Source organism: Hippoglossus stenolepis, chromosome 15 (genome assembly GCF_022539355.2).
Source record: "Hippoglossus stenolepis isolate QCI-W04-F060 chromosome 15, HSTE1.2, whole genome shotgun sequence".
Classification (NCBI taxonomy): Eukaryota; Metazoa; Chordata; class Actinopteri; order Pleuronectiformes; family Pleuronectidae; genus Hippoglossus; species Hippoglossus stenolepis.
This window is the reverse complement of record NC_061497.1, coordinates 18,416,991-18,429,704: the sequence shown is the minus strand read 5'-3', so window position 1 is coordinate 18,429,704 and position 12,714 is coordinate 18,416,991. Positions and strand designations below refer to the sequence as shown.

The following is a 12,714-nucleotide window of genomic DNA, read 5'->3' as shown; positions in this document are numbered from 1 at the left end:
GCTGAGACACGAGGATGAGACATGAGTAAAGGAAGCGAGGAGTGAAGTCTTTACAGAGGATTGAGCCCAGATCCTCCAACACAACAGCAATGTCCCTATAACCACTGCGTCACCCACAGCTCATTGGAAATGTGTAGCATTAAGCAATTCTGTGAATGCACACAATTGTACCTTCTTCCTGAAAATGCAATTTACAAAAAAGTTGGGAAGTAATCAAACACTTGGCTGCATTGCGCCAGAGAAAACACTTCTAAATGTTATGCATACGGTTCAGTTTGGGCTCTACAGAGGAATGCAGGGCCATTTCATCAACAGAACAATTAAACAGAGCAGCAGGTTTCCTGTATCTGGCGGGATCTCTGAGGTAACATGGATCAGAGGATATAATAAGGATAGAGTCTGATGAAGACTTAATGCAGAGCCTCTTCTTTGCCGACTTTTTTCCCTCTCCCGCCGTCTGTGCTCAGCTACGTGGGGATTCAGTCCACAACACAATATTCATGAAACCATGAACTCGAGGAGCCATCGGCCCACACAAGCTCCCCCAGTCACAACACACACATACGGACACACACCTACGCATGCACAAACACACAATATATAGCAAGTGCTCATTATCCACCCACTTGCCTACATCCTCCATGGAGGAGGACTATTGGGTACATTTCTGCCACACAACAAAATCAATGTTGATGCTATGAGCGCTCGTTGCTATAAAACAACTGAGTGAAACAAAGGCTAAGCTAATAAAAGAAGCTGCGATAAAACACAGACTACTTTAGGCATGATACATGGCACCAGTCGCTTTGGCAGGAAACCAAACGTTATTTGGGGGGGGGGTTCCTACTCTGTTATAAAAATCTGTTTGGTTGTAAAACAGTGAAACAGCGAGTTATTAACTCTACCAGCCACAATGGCTATTCGATAACAAATTGTTTTCTTCTCTGATAGCTGAGCAGTATTAATGATAAAAGTGTAATTTGAAAAAAAGAAACTTGATCTGAAGGAATTGTGATTTTCCATTAACGTAGCATTGGACCTGATCCTGTTTCATTTTGCTCTTAACCCACACTTAGACCACAGCCTGTGAACACTAAAGTCCAATGAATATTAGAGGATTGAAAACAACTTTCTTTATCCAACACGTTGAAGTGTCTGAAAAATGAACAACAAGGAATGTGCGGGTGCAAAACTATGTCTGCAGAACAACAACACTGAGAAGAACCAGTGAGAGAGCAGCACATCATTTATCAGCAGTCCTCCTTCAAAGGGTACATGGCTCCCTCTGCTGGTGAGATACGTTTTTCAAATTTAAATGTTCTCAAAAATAACTGGGGCAAAACTCAGTTAGTTCTTACCTTAGATATTTATTTTAAATGATCCCTACTTTATCCCTGACTTCATATTATTATATATGTAAGCACAACTTTCCAAGAGCTCCTTCTGCATGACTGCAGAATAGAGTTCAATTAGTAACCTCTAGTCAACAAAACTATTCAGGTATCCAGTGCATATTACTACTAAATAAAGAAATAGAACAGGTTTAGAGGAAATAAGTATTAATCTATATAATGTAATACCCATGAACCTAAGGATTAAAATGATTTATTGAGATATCTCAATATTTTATATAAAGGCTTTGAAAAGCTTAAGCATACAGTTGTTTTTGTGCTTCTGTCAATTCTCCATGGGTGCTGCTGCTTTAAAAACCAGATCTATTAGAAACTAAATCACTCTAAGACTATCTTCATTGATTTGAATCGGCATCAACCTCATGCTGCTCTTGTGTTTATGGAAACCAAAGGATTAACTGTTGTATAATCTTGGTATATTATCTAGAATGTAAGTGTAGCAATCAATAAGTGTGTGCTTGACGAATATGCGAGACATTCATCCAATTTGTTAGCTGTCAAAGATTTTTGTTAAATAAGTGGAGCCTTGCAGATGATGCCTATTTACTGTAAAAACCTGATACTGCTAAAGCAATCAGATTTCACTTTAATAACTGGTGCTGTGGATGAGAAGCTGCTTTGCCAAAGCAAGAAAATCACTGGTATTGAAATGATTATCCTTTAAGTCGGATAAAGAGGATTTACCACAGTCCAGCACTTCAAGTATGTTTAATGACTGATGAGACCAAAGAATCGTGTTTACAGAAGCATGACATCATATAGAAAATGTTAAACATGACACACTCACTGCTGCTGCTCTCATTGGAGGGTCCAGGTGCTGCAGCCGATGAAGACACCAACGTGCTTGAGGCCGAATTCTCTGGAGATCCATCTGCAATTTGAATAAAGAGCATAAGGGAACCTGCAGAAGCTTTTTATTAATGTTTCTTACTTCATGGATGTACATTTTTAAAGAAACATACCATCTGTGCCGTATGGAGTGGGACTTCCAATCTTTCCTTCAGTTTCCTCAGCCGACTGCAAGATCTCCAGAGCGATCACAACCACGATACGCCTGCAACACAAGTGGAAAACGAAGACAAAGCTGATTTCATGCCGCAAATAGAAAGGAGAGGGAGATAGAAACAAGAAACACATACCTGCCATCCGCCAGAGTGTTGGTGAGGGTCTTCTTCAGCATACACACACAGTATGGTTCCAGGATGTTCTCTTCAGCCAGATTGTTTAACTGCGAGACCAGCAGGAAGGCTGCGTACACAAACACATCAAAACCAAATACATTCATGTACCACTGAAAACTCTCCATCCATCATCTCCGTTTTCCTCTAAAATATAATTGTTAATTATAATAATTAATCATTTATTAGTCTACTGCCACCACACCAGAGATGTATCATTACATACGGCAAGATACTCACAAGTTGATGAGTGTTGACCGTCACTCATCATAAGCCGGAACCTGTTTGGTCCAGTGGAACTACTGATCCTCCGCAAGCTCTGACAAACACAGAGGAAGCAAAGGATGTTATACACAACACAACAACCCTTTAAAATCTCTGGATACTCTTGCTCAATACTGGAAAGTTCACTGTTCCATGATGACTTATCAACTGACCTGTGTACACAGGGAAAACATACAATAATGTAAAATAATCGTCACATGAGCACACAAATATTTAAATGCTATGACTTATAGGACATTTATGTTTTTTCATCGCCAAGAACGTTATTATTTCACCCCTGAACATTTGTCTGTGAGCAGGATTACACAAAACTCGGGCCTCGGTGGAGGTATGGCTCTACTGAGTGCCATTCTAGTTTGATAGTGTGACAGTAAAGATAAAGATCAATCCCAAATTTCCCTTAGGATAAATAAAAGAGCCAACTATCCATTTATTGCATTGGTAGCTATTATTTTTAATGTCTTCAGTTGTACTGGACGAGTGAAATCAATGAGTCAGACTTCCTTACAGCAACATTGGACTTTTACACGTTTTCCTTTTAAATGTTATTATTGTGACCACAACATAAACCCAAAACAGAAACTCCAATCTACTTCACGTAATCCACGACCTGTCAAACCATTGAATTTCCCTTCTGAGGTGGTGTTTTAAATGGAATATGGGTGAGTTGGCAGATGAATTGTTTGAACCGTACTTACCAGCAGCTGCAGAACAGGGTTGTTGACCTGTGAGCCACTGAACAGGATCTAAAACACAAAACAGTTTTATTAAAGCCTCCTGCTTTGTCTCATTCTGTCTGATTACATTAACACACTGCTAATATAAACTTACACACTTGTTTTGTGAAGCAACTTTCTGCTAAACATTAGCTCATAAGCTAATTAGTTTGACTCTATTAAGGAATCATGATTGTTTTCTATCCACTGAATCAAATACAATAAACCTGTGTTGACTTAATTACCACACACGCAGAGAAACTCACTGTTTCTCCCAGTTCTGATCGTTTAAATCCAATGTTATTTACCGTTAAAAGTTGTAAACAACTGCAGAAACAGCTGACACTTCAAATCCCGTTAGCAACCAGTGCTAGCATGCTTCTGCTGGTGGAGCTACGTTTGCTAAAATATCAGCCTGGCAACACCGAGTTAAGAGGAAATAAAGATTATCTGCATTGTATTAAAGTTCACACTTACGCCAATGGCCCCCGGTGTGAGTTCTACACTCATGTCTCCAGGATAAAGCTGCGTTCAGCGCGCACAGACCTTATAGCTTTGCTTACGCGTAGGCGAGATGAAGGGGCGGGTGATCTCGCGAGACTAGCGACGTTACTTTCGATATGAAAACAGAAACGTGAGGGAGACGAGGACAACACAGGAAGTGGCCGGTTGTTACCTTCAAAATAAAAGAGTACATTGGGTCAGGGTTTGTGTGTCCGCGTGTGTGTGTGTGTGTGTGTGTGTGTGTGTGTGTGTATGAGAGAGAGAGAGAGAGAGAGAGAGAGAGAGAGAGAGAGAGAGAGAGAGAGAGAGAGAGAGAGGTAAGGTTTGTTCAACTGGTGGTGGGTTGGAGAGAGAGAGAGAAACAAAGTCAGAAGAAGCTCAGAGAAGAGAAAACTGATGATGATGATGATGATGATGATGATGATGATGATGATGATGATGAGAGAGAGAGTGTGTCTCTGAGATCTGATCGTCACACTTTAACTTCACATGGCAAATAATGGACTTCCTTCTTTTATATTTGTTGTATTTATACCTGCACAAATACGCCACATGTTGTCAAAGAAGTTTAGTTTGGTCCTGAGATCTGATCATTTCCTCAGACATAGACTGTTTTTGATGTTGAATAAGGTTTGATGACTTCACAGTAGAAAGCCCGGCTAGCTCAGTTCGGTAGAGCATGAGACTCTTAATCTCAGGGTCGTGGGTTCGAGCCCCACGTTGGGCGTTATTTCTTTTAAGGGGCGGAATTGAGCACAAGAATGCTCATCCAAGTATTAGTTTTACTAAAGTTGATTCCTGATACAAGGAAACATCACACCATATATATTCCACAAGTTTCATACACACATATGAAAAATGTGTTGCTGATGAGTACCTTTTGTTTTAGATTGAAACCAACAATTTGTCTTGATGCTATAGATTAGCAAAGAGTGGAAACCGCAGGGGATTGGATCTCTTTTCAAAGCATGGTATGGATTTACTTAATCTCGTTGAGAAAGAGATATGTGACATGGTTCTGGTTTAGTTCACTGAACATGTGGTCAAAAGGGTTAACGGCAAAACTGTCTCTGAGATCTGATCATCTCCTCAAACCTCGGTTGTCTTTAGACTAAAGCTGTTTACTTGTCATGAAGCATGTGTCTTGCAAACAGATGTTTTAGTTGTGATGTGATAAACCAGTGAAAGAAGCCCGGCTAGCTCAGTTCGGTAGAGCATGAGACTCTTAATCTCAGGGTTGTGGGTTCGAGCCCCACGTTGGGCGTTTGAGTTTTTAAGGGAAGGAATTGAGCACAAGAATGCTCATCCAAGTCTTAGTTCTACTAAAGTTTTTAATGATTTCTCAAATGATGAAACATCAGAGCATATAAATTCCACAGGTTTCTCACACATATCAAACATGTGTAGTTGATCAGTAGCCCCTGTTTTAGATTGAGTCCAACAATTTGTCTCTTTCCAAAGCATGATATGGATTTACTTGATCTTGTGGTGAAAGAGATATGTGACATGGTTCTGGCTTAGTTCTCGGAACATGTGGTCAAAGAAGTTTAGGGCAAAACTGTCTCTATCATCTCCTCAGACCTAGGTTGTCTTTATACTTAAGCTTTTTGATTGTCGTGAAACATTTGTCTTGCAAGCAGTGGTTTTCTGTTTATTTATAAGGTTGAAGAATATTTCACCATTGACTTCAATTATATTGGATTTGGCAGCAACACTATTTATCCCTGAGACTCCAGAAGTGTCTATTGGACTCAAACACTTCACCCAAACCCTCCGTCGGCATAGTGGTGAGTAGATAATGAGTATCTTGGTGAACTATCGCTTTAATTATGGCGCTATTGATTCCCTCTGCTGAGCTGTCAGTGTTGAACAGCATGCGTCTTATTTTGAAAGTCCTTGTCGGAAACTCCCTGTAACTTCCTGTAACGCATCCGCTTCAGAAGCGGCGGGACACGGAGTCAAAATAAACCTCCCACGTTCCTCCTGCGCTACCGAGTCTGTCTTCATCATGGACCTTCCTTGTGTCCAGTGGCAGGACCACGTTGCACAGAAATGGACGAGGCTCGATCCCGAGTCACGGGAGCGTTTTACATCCCTGGTCGAAGTAGATGATGTTTTTAAATGTGCCTCAACTCTGACAACGTGAGTAGCTGCAGCTAAAACCACAGTGGTCCATCACTAGAGGTTTTAAAGTGTGTTTTTATCTAAACTGTTTAAAAGCTGCTGCTGTGGTCAGTCCTCAGGGGACACCGATCTGGAGCAAACCACCTGATCCACTTTTATAATAATCACCAGTCTGTTGTCCAAAGTGAATTAACTATATGAATTTGTTTCTATTCCCTTATAATCCTGCAGGGGTCACTTTTTAAACAGGACCCTGGTTCAGCTGTCAGTCCCATACAGAGAGTTTCCCTCTGTGTCTCATTAATGGAAACTTGTCTCTTGTTCTCCAGACAAGATGATCTGGACTTTCTGGAGTCGATCTGTGACAGAGGCTCAGCGCAGAAGGACACAGAGCGAGCAGCCAAGTGCAGGGAGAAGGGAAACTGCAGCTTCAAGAGCAGAGACTACACTGCAGCCGCTCTGCACTACTCACAGGTAGAAAGAGAGATTTATACTAAACCTCAATCAAAGACTGCGTGGATGTAAAAGTCATCTTTCAAAATACCGTCTAGCTTTTTATTTCCATCTGATGTCTGTATTTTAATCTTGTTCCACGAGTGTGTACAGTTATCCATTAGAATTCATGTCATGAAAATATAGTAAAAGTTCTGATATAATAGAAAATTGTGTATAATGTAAAAGAAATTATATATATGTAAACTATTTCAAAATCGTATGTTAAAATACACTGTGTATTAAATGGCAGTAGGCCTCAGACATGACAACCCTCCCAGTCTTACAGGGATAGTTCACCAAAAAATGTAAATGCATTCATTATCCCCTCACCACTGTGCCGATGGGGGGGGGGAAGTGTTCGAGTCCACAAAACACTTCTGGAGTTTCAGGGGTAAACAGCGTTGCAGCCAAATCCAATACAATTGAAGTAAATGGGGACAGATTCTTCAGACGTAATAAAACAACAGAAAAAAAACATAACATTCCTCCAACTGCTCATGTGGTGTCACCCAAGTGTCCCCAAGCCCCGACATTCAAATTCGACCTGAAACGAGGTAATTTACACCATTAGCCTAAATGTCCCCTGATCTGTGGTTTTATTACGTCTGAAGAAGGTGTCACTTTGCCTGCAACTCTGTTTTGGGTGAACTGTCCCTTTCGTAATTGTGCATCAGTGCTCAGCGTCTCTGTCTCCTGTGTCGACAGGGCGTTTGTTCTGCTCCCCTGAGGTCAGAGCAGCTGCCTCTCTGCTACGCCAACCGCTCCGCTGCCCTCTACCACCTGCAGCTCTACCAGGTGAGATGCTGCCATCTTGAACTTCTGCTCAAATAATGGGGAAGCACCGATCCCACGCTGATGTCACAGAATCAGATACTGACTCACACAGCTGGATTCGGGTATTGTGACATTTGGGGTGATCCATGGGGGGGGCGATCTATTTAGGTAAATTCCTGAGGACCTGTACATTTAGTTATATGAAGGCTTTAAACGTTCATTTTTAAGATTTTGTTTTACCAACTTGCGGTGGATGATCATTTTGGATTGTATAATAAATAACATTTCAGTACAGCTATTTATATAATAAAAGATTACAACTTATTAATTAATAAAAACACTGGTATCAGATCGGTATTGGCCGATATCTACACTCCTGATATCAGTATTGTTTTTCCCTGTTAAATAATGAAGCACTGTGTGACTTGTGGTTTCAATGGAATTAGTTTTAAACCAGCTCTGCTTGTGCTGATGTTTAACAGCCAGAGTCATGATTGAGGGACCAGTTTAAACGGCACTTGACTGATCCTGCAGGGAAATGTTACCATAACTCGTGTTATTACTGCTACACAGTAATGTCACAGGTTCAACTCGCTGTTTGTACTTTACTCATGAATAAGGGCCCATGAATGAATGATTTTAGAATATAGTGTCAGGATTCTGACCTTTTCACATGCATCATTGACATTAAATTATATTCTCCACTTGGTCACTCTTGCAATATGCACTCAGTTAGAAGTGTATTATGCAGGTCAGTGTAAAACTAATGCAGTCTAACACAGAACTCCTCGTGTGTGAAGTTTATAATGTTCAGTTTGTGCTGAAACTCTTCTGGAATCTATGAGTTGTAGTGTTTATATAAAATTTCCCACAGCGTTTATATCAATGAGGGTATAGGCTGAATAACAGAAAGACTGAAACTGCTTATACAGCAAGTGATAATGTGACAGAAAATCTAATATTAGATATTTTGCTATCTTATTTGTATGAACTATAAGTCGTCTTTACAGCTTTGTTTAGTGTCTGACAGAAGCATTCACTCCTCCTTTCTCAGCCTTCTCAGCTCAGTGCCTCCTGGTTTAGGTTTGGATTAATACTCAGTCCTAGACTTAAAGCATTTTACGGGTAAAATCATTTTTCATAAGTAAGTAATTTTGTGAGTCACACTCCTGAATGTCTGTTTTTTTTAGGATTGCCTGAATGACATTGACAGAGCCCTGAAGAATGGCTACCCCTCTCATCTCCTCCACAAACTTGAAGAGCGTCGCACACAGTGTCTCAAACACGTCTCTGGAGGTCAAGATGAAAAGGACGATCGTCACGGTGCTGCCTCAAAGAATCACCAAGGTCCGGACAGAGCCGAAGCACCATCTGTTCTCACGAGTGAGATTTGTCCTCAAGCTACGGTGGGGTTCAGCCCGGAGAAAGGCCGACACCTGGTGGCTGTGCAGGGAATAGCAGCTGGGGAGGTGATCCTGACTGACAGGCCGTACAGCTGCGTCCTCATACCAGGGGTGGAGGAGGTGCAGGGGAGGAGAGGAGGGCTGGAGACAGAGAGAGGAGGGTTTGGAACCGAGCACCGACGCTGTCACAGGTGTTTGAGTGAAACCCTGTGTCCTCTGCCGTGTGACGGGTGTAGTTACAGCCGATACTGTTCCTCCGACTGCCAGCAGGATGCCTGGGAGGAACATCACCAGTGGGAATGTCCACTGGGAGCAGATTTGATGGTGATGGGTGTGATGTCACAGCTCGCACTAAGGGCAACGCTGAAGGCGGGGTTAAAAAACATCCAAACGGCCAGGGAGCCAATCAGAGGCAAGCACACAAAGTCGGAGCCTGACGGTCCAAGGACAGAGTCGAGTGACACTTATACAAATCAACCCGATCCTGCTGCTTCACACTACGGTGACTCTTACCTCAGCGTGTTTCACCTGCTTCACCACCTGAACCGCCACAGCCCTGCTCTGCGTTTCCTCAACGCTGTTACCATAGCAACGCTCTTCCGGAGGCTGAGTGAGACAGGACCTCCACCTGCATCTTGGACCCTCAGTGGGCCCCCAGCGGCACCAGAGGAGGATGGAGGCAACGCAGACTGGAGCACGGAGCTGTGGCTGATGGGAAGTGCAGTTCTGAGGCACATGCTGCAACTTAGGTGTAACGCCCAGGCGATCGTCTCGCTGCAAGATGCAGGTAACGTATACAGATTTGATACAGTGTTATCTGCCTGACTTCAAATTTAACTTTGTTGCTGTAACCAATTAAAACTGTTAAAGTGAGAAACATGAATGAAAAATCTAAGTTTATTCTTTGATCAAACTCATCAACTCAGAGTTTCAGCAAAAGCGTTTGACTGTGCAAAGTTTTAAATCTTTTTTCTCTTAACTTTCTAATATGATAATAGTTATGCAAACGTGTATTTAAATTTTTTTTTTATGTCTATAGGAACAACTATTTTCATAATAGATTAGTTATACATTTATACACTAAATTAATTAATATTATTCAACGAATTTATCAATTCGCTGATAAAATCTCAAAATGTAATTTGACTAAGAATCCAGAATCCAAAGGTATTCAGTTTAATATCATAACTAAGAAAACTTGACAATTAAAAAGTTAGAACCAGTGTATGTATTTGACTTTTAATCATTTATCATAATTATTTATTTGTTGATCAACTTATTGAATGAATTAACTTAGCACCACTCTAACTGTATCCATGCTTATCTGGTACAATCCACTAGGCAGTAAAATATTTTGTGCGTTTTCAATAATTACATCTTCAACTGTTCAGCTTACATGGTGACCTTTTACTTTTGGATGTCTTGCGTCTGACAGGAGCAACTAACTCCCCGGTGCAGTCCCGCAGGGAAATCCGTATTGCCACGGCAATATTCCCAACTCTTAGTCTCCTGAATCACTCCTGCTGTCCCAACACCAGCCTGGCGTTCAGCACCGGAGCTGCTGTGGAGCCCTCCGGGTCGGATCCGTCTGCAGACCTCAGTGAGAGTGTGTCTGAGCCCGGAGTCACTGTGACTGTCAGAGCAGCCAAAGTTATCGATGCAGGACAAGAGATCCTGCACTGCTATGGTAAGAAAATGATTCTGAGCATGTGTATGAAAAGAAATCGCTTTAGATTTGGAATAACTGATGCAAAAGAAAACCCATTGTCAGGGCTCATGCTGATTCTACAGCACCACTACATTACACCTCTATCTCCTGAAATGATCACATCATTATTTACAGTTTCCTGTGTGGCTCTATAACCTTCTTCTCGTCTTATTGATTTATGTATAAGTTTTGCAGCTTTCACCAGTCCTCACTGTCTCCTCCAGGTCCTCACAGCAGCAGGATGGTGACCCGCAAACGCCAGCATCTCCTGCAGGAACAGTACTACTTCCTGTGTCAGTGTGAGGCCTGCAGCCGAACCCAGGAGGAGGGAGGTACGGGGGGCGGACAGCAGCGGTCGGGTGGTGGAGGTACTCGGCTCGAGGAGGGACTCCTGTGTTTCAAGTGCAAAGGATCTCTCAAAGTATGAGCTAGTCTGAAAGTTGCTTTTTAAAAGTTTTTTTACTCTTTCAAGATCGACCTTACGACTGTTGACTTTTCCATCTAAATTGTTTTTGCAACATTTTATGATTTTCAGAGAAGCGGTGCAGACAAGGGAACAGGATTCATGTGTTCCCAGTCGTCCTGTTGTCATCGTGTGTCGTCATCTGAAGTGAGCCTCATGCTGCAGGAGATCAGAGTCGACCTGGAGAAAGCGGTGGACCTCATGGAGAGAGAGAGGCCAGGTGGGAATTCTGGGAAAACCATATTTCAAATGCTGATTAGGTTTATAGATACAGTTTAAGGTCTTTGTGACATCTTCATGTGATTCTCCCCTCAGATGAGGCTCTGAGACTCTTGAGTAGGACTCAGTGTCAGGCTGCACGAGTCCTTGCAGAGACGCACCCTCTACAGGGAGAGCTGGCTGATGCTATGGCCAGAGCATATGCTACAGTGGGTGAGGAAATGAATGTGTATGTGCATGTGCACTACTCCATTATGGGATTAGTGCACCCCCATCTTCACACAAACTTAATTTTTTTAAAGATAAAAAAACTCACATTGCAGTTTAGTGGAAAGTGATTACAAATTAAATTGGAATTATTTCAACAAATGGGATAGCACTAGTTATTGAATATGAATTTAAATTTAAATTTGGAAAACCTTCCACTCCATTGCGAACATTTTATATTTAAAAATATATATGCACTTTAACTATTAACGGACATCTCTGCTGATGTGTAAAATTTCATATTTCTAAGCTAAATCCAATATTAGAATTCTCAGACACCCTTCATGTCCAGATGTATGAGCAGCTCTGATTTTTACTGCTTTGCTTTGTCGTTCGTAGGTGACTGGGATAACGCAGCCTCCCATCTGGAGCGCAGCGCCATAGCTATTGGCTCCCAGTACGGAGATGACAGTATTGAACTGGGTCAGCAACTCTTCAAATTAGCTCAGCTACACTTCAACGGGTGAGTAAGTTGTACCGACAGTGAGGACAGTCTTCAGGGCACGCCGCTTCCCACTGTCTGATGGGAGGCGTGTAGTCACAGTGCAGCTGTCCAAGTCATTTCCTTTAATGAGATTTAATAAGGCGAAGAGCTAGACACGAGTCTACAACTCAACAGTTTGAAAACTTGTAGTATTTTATTGTTTTGACTGACATTATCAGTAAAGGTCTTCTGTTCTCGTCTCGTCCTCCCAGGGGAGCCAGAGGCCCGGCCCTCTCTCTCATCCCCGAGGTCAGCAGACTCCTGCGCCTGCACTCTGGTCCGCACTGCCCGGAACTACAGGAGCTGCAGGCCATGGAGGACTGTCTACGAGGCTAGTCTCCAGCTCACAGTTTTATGCAATACATCTTATTCTTAGTGAAACTGAATAAAACTGTGAAATTATCTGACATTTGTTATGTTCTTTTTTATTTTTGTTATGTTAGTAAATACTGTTTACAGTGCATGAAAGATAAAGTATAAATAATGGTAGTTATATACAGTATAACACTTTAAAGTAAGTATACTGGTGTGCATGCAACATGTACAAACTAAACACTAATAAGCTTATATTTTATTATTTACATTAGATGTAAAGAAAAGATAGAAAAAGATAGTTTTATATGGCACATATTTAAGAGCAATTTGTTTTGGAAGTGACATGGTAACCTGCAGAGCTTCCAAT

At 41.7% G+C, this 12,714-nt stretch overlaps 2 protein-coding genes and 2 non-coding genes across 6 annotated transcripts in view; 3 read left to right on the top strand and 1 right to left on the bottom strand.

The window, feature by feature from the left end:
- The window catches only part of LOC118121934 (replication protein A 70 kDa DNA-binding subunit), a 32,674-nt gene extending 28,490 nt beyond the window's left edge, over window positions 1-4,184 (bottom strand). For all 3 annotated transcript variants that reach the window (XM_035178214.2, XM_035178216.2, XM_035178215.2), the window contains exons 1-6: window positions 4,069-4,184; window positions 3,574-3,621; window positions 2,831-2,909; window positions 2,552-2,660; window positions 2,375-2,466; window positions 2,200-2,283 (exon numbers count right to left, since the gene is read on the bottom strand). In XM_035178214.2, the coding sequence (XP_035034105.2) occupies window positions 2,200-2,283; window positions 2,375-2,466; window positions 2,552-2,660; window positions 2,831-2,909; window positions 3,574-3,621; window positions 4,069-4,101 (445 nt within the window). In that variant the 5' untranslated portion in view covers window positions 4,102-4,184. The remainder of the gene's footprint in view (window positions 1-2,199; window positions 2,284-2,374; window positions 2,467-2,551; window positions 2,661-2,830; window positions 2,910-3,573; window positions 3,622-4,068) is intronic.
- A 564-nt stretch (window positions 4,185-4,748) lies between these two features.
- Window positions 4,749-4,822, top strand: trnak-cuu. Its single transcript has one exon. It is a non-coding gene; the product is annotated as a tRNA-Lys (tRNA).
- A 463-nt stretch (window positions 4,823-5,285) lies between these two features.
- trnak-cuu lies at window positions 5,286-5,359 on the top strand. The gene has a single exon. It is a non-coding gene; the product is annotated as a tRNA-Lys (tRNA).
- Window positions 5,360-6,018: 659 nt separating this feature from the next.
- smyd4 (SET and MYND domain containing 4) lies at window positions 6,019-12,439 on the top strand. The gene is made up of 10 exons (XM_035177688.1): window positions 6,019-6,237; window positions 6,549-6,693; window positions 7,420-7,509; window positions 8,679-9,678; window positions 10,327-10,578; window positions 10,824-11,020; window positions 11,135-11,282; window positions 11,378-11,494; window positions 11,888-12,011; window positions 12,245-12,439. The coding sequence occupies exons 1-10, from the start codon at window positions 6,104-6,106 to the stop codon at window positions 12,366-12,368; spliced, it is 2,331 nt and encodes a 776-aa protein (XP_035033579.1). The 5' UTR covers window positions 6,019-6,103; the 3' UTR covers window positions 12,369-12,439.
- Window positions 12,440-12,714: the final 275 nt, after the last annotated feature.

Bases quoted from the DNA above. Each gene is read 5' to 3' on its own strand.
- smyd4 (XM_035177688.1), top strand. From the start codon at position 6,104: ATGGACCTTCCTTGTGTCCAGTGGCAGGACCACGTTGCACAGAAATGG. The intron at 10,579-10,823 runs GTAAGAAAATGA...TGTCTCCTCCAG, and splicing joins AGAGATCCTGCACTGCTATG to GTCCTCACAGCAGCAGGATG. The intron at 11,495-11,887 runs GTGAGGAAATGA...TGTCGTTCGTAG, and splicing joins CAGAGCATATGCTACAGTGG to GTGACTGGGATAACGCAGCC.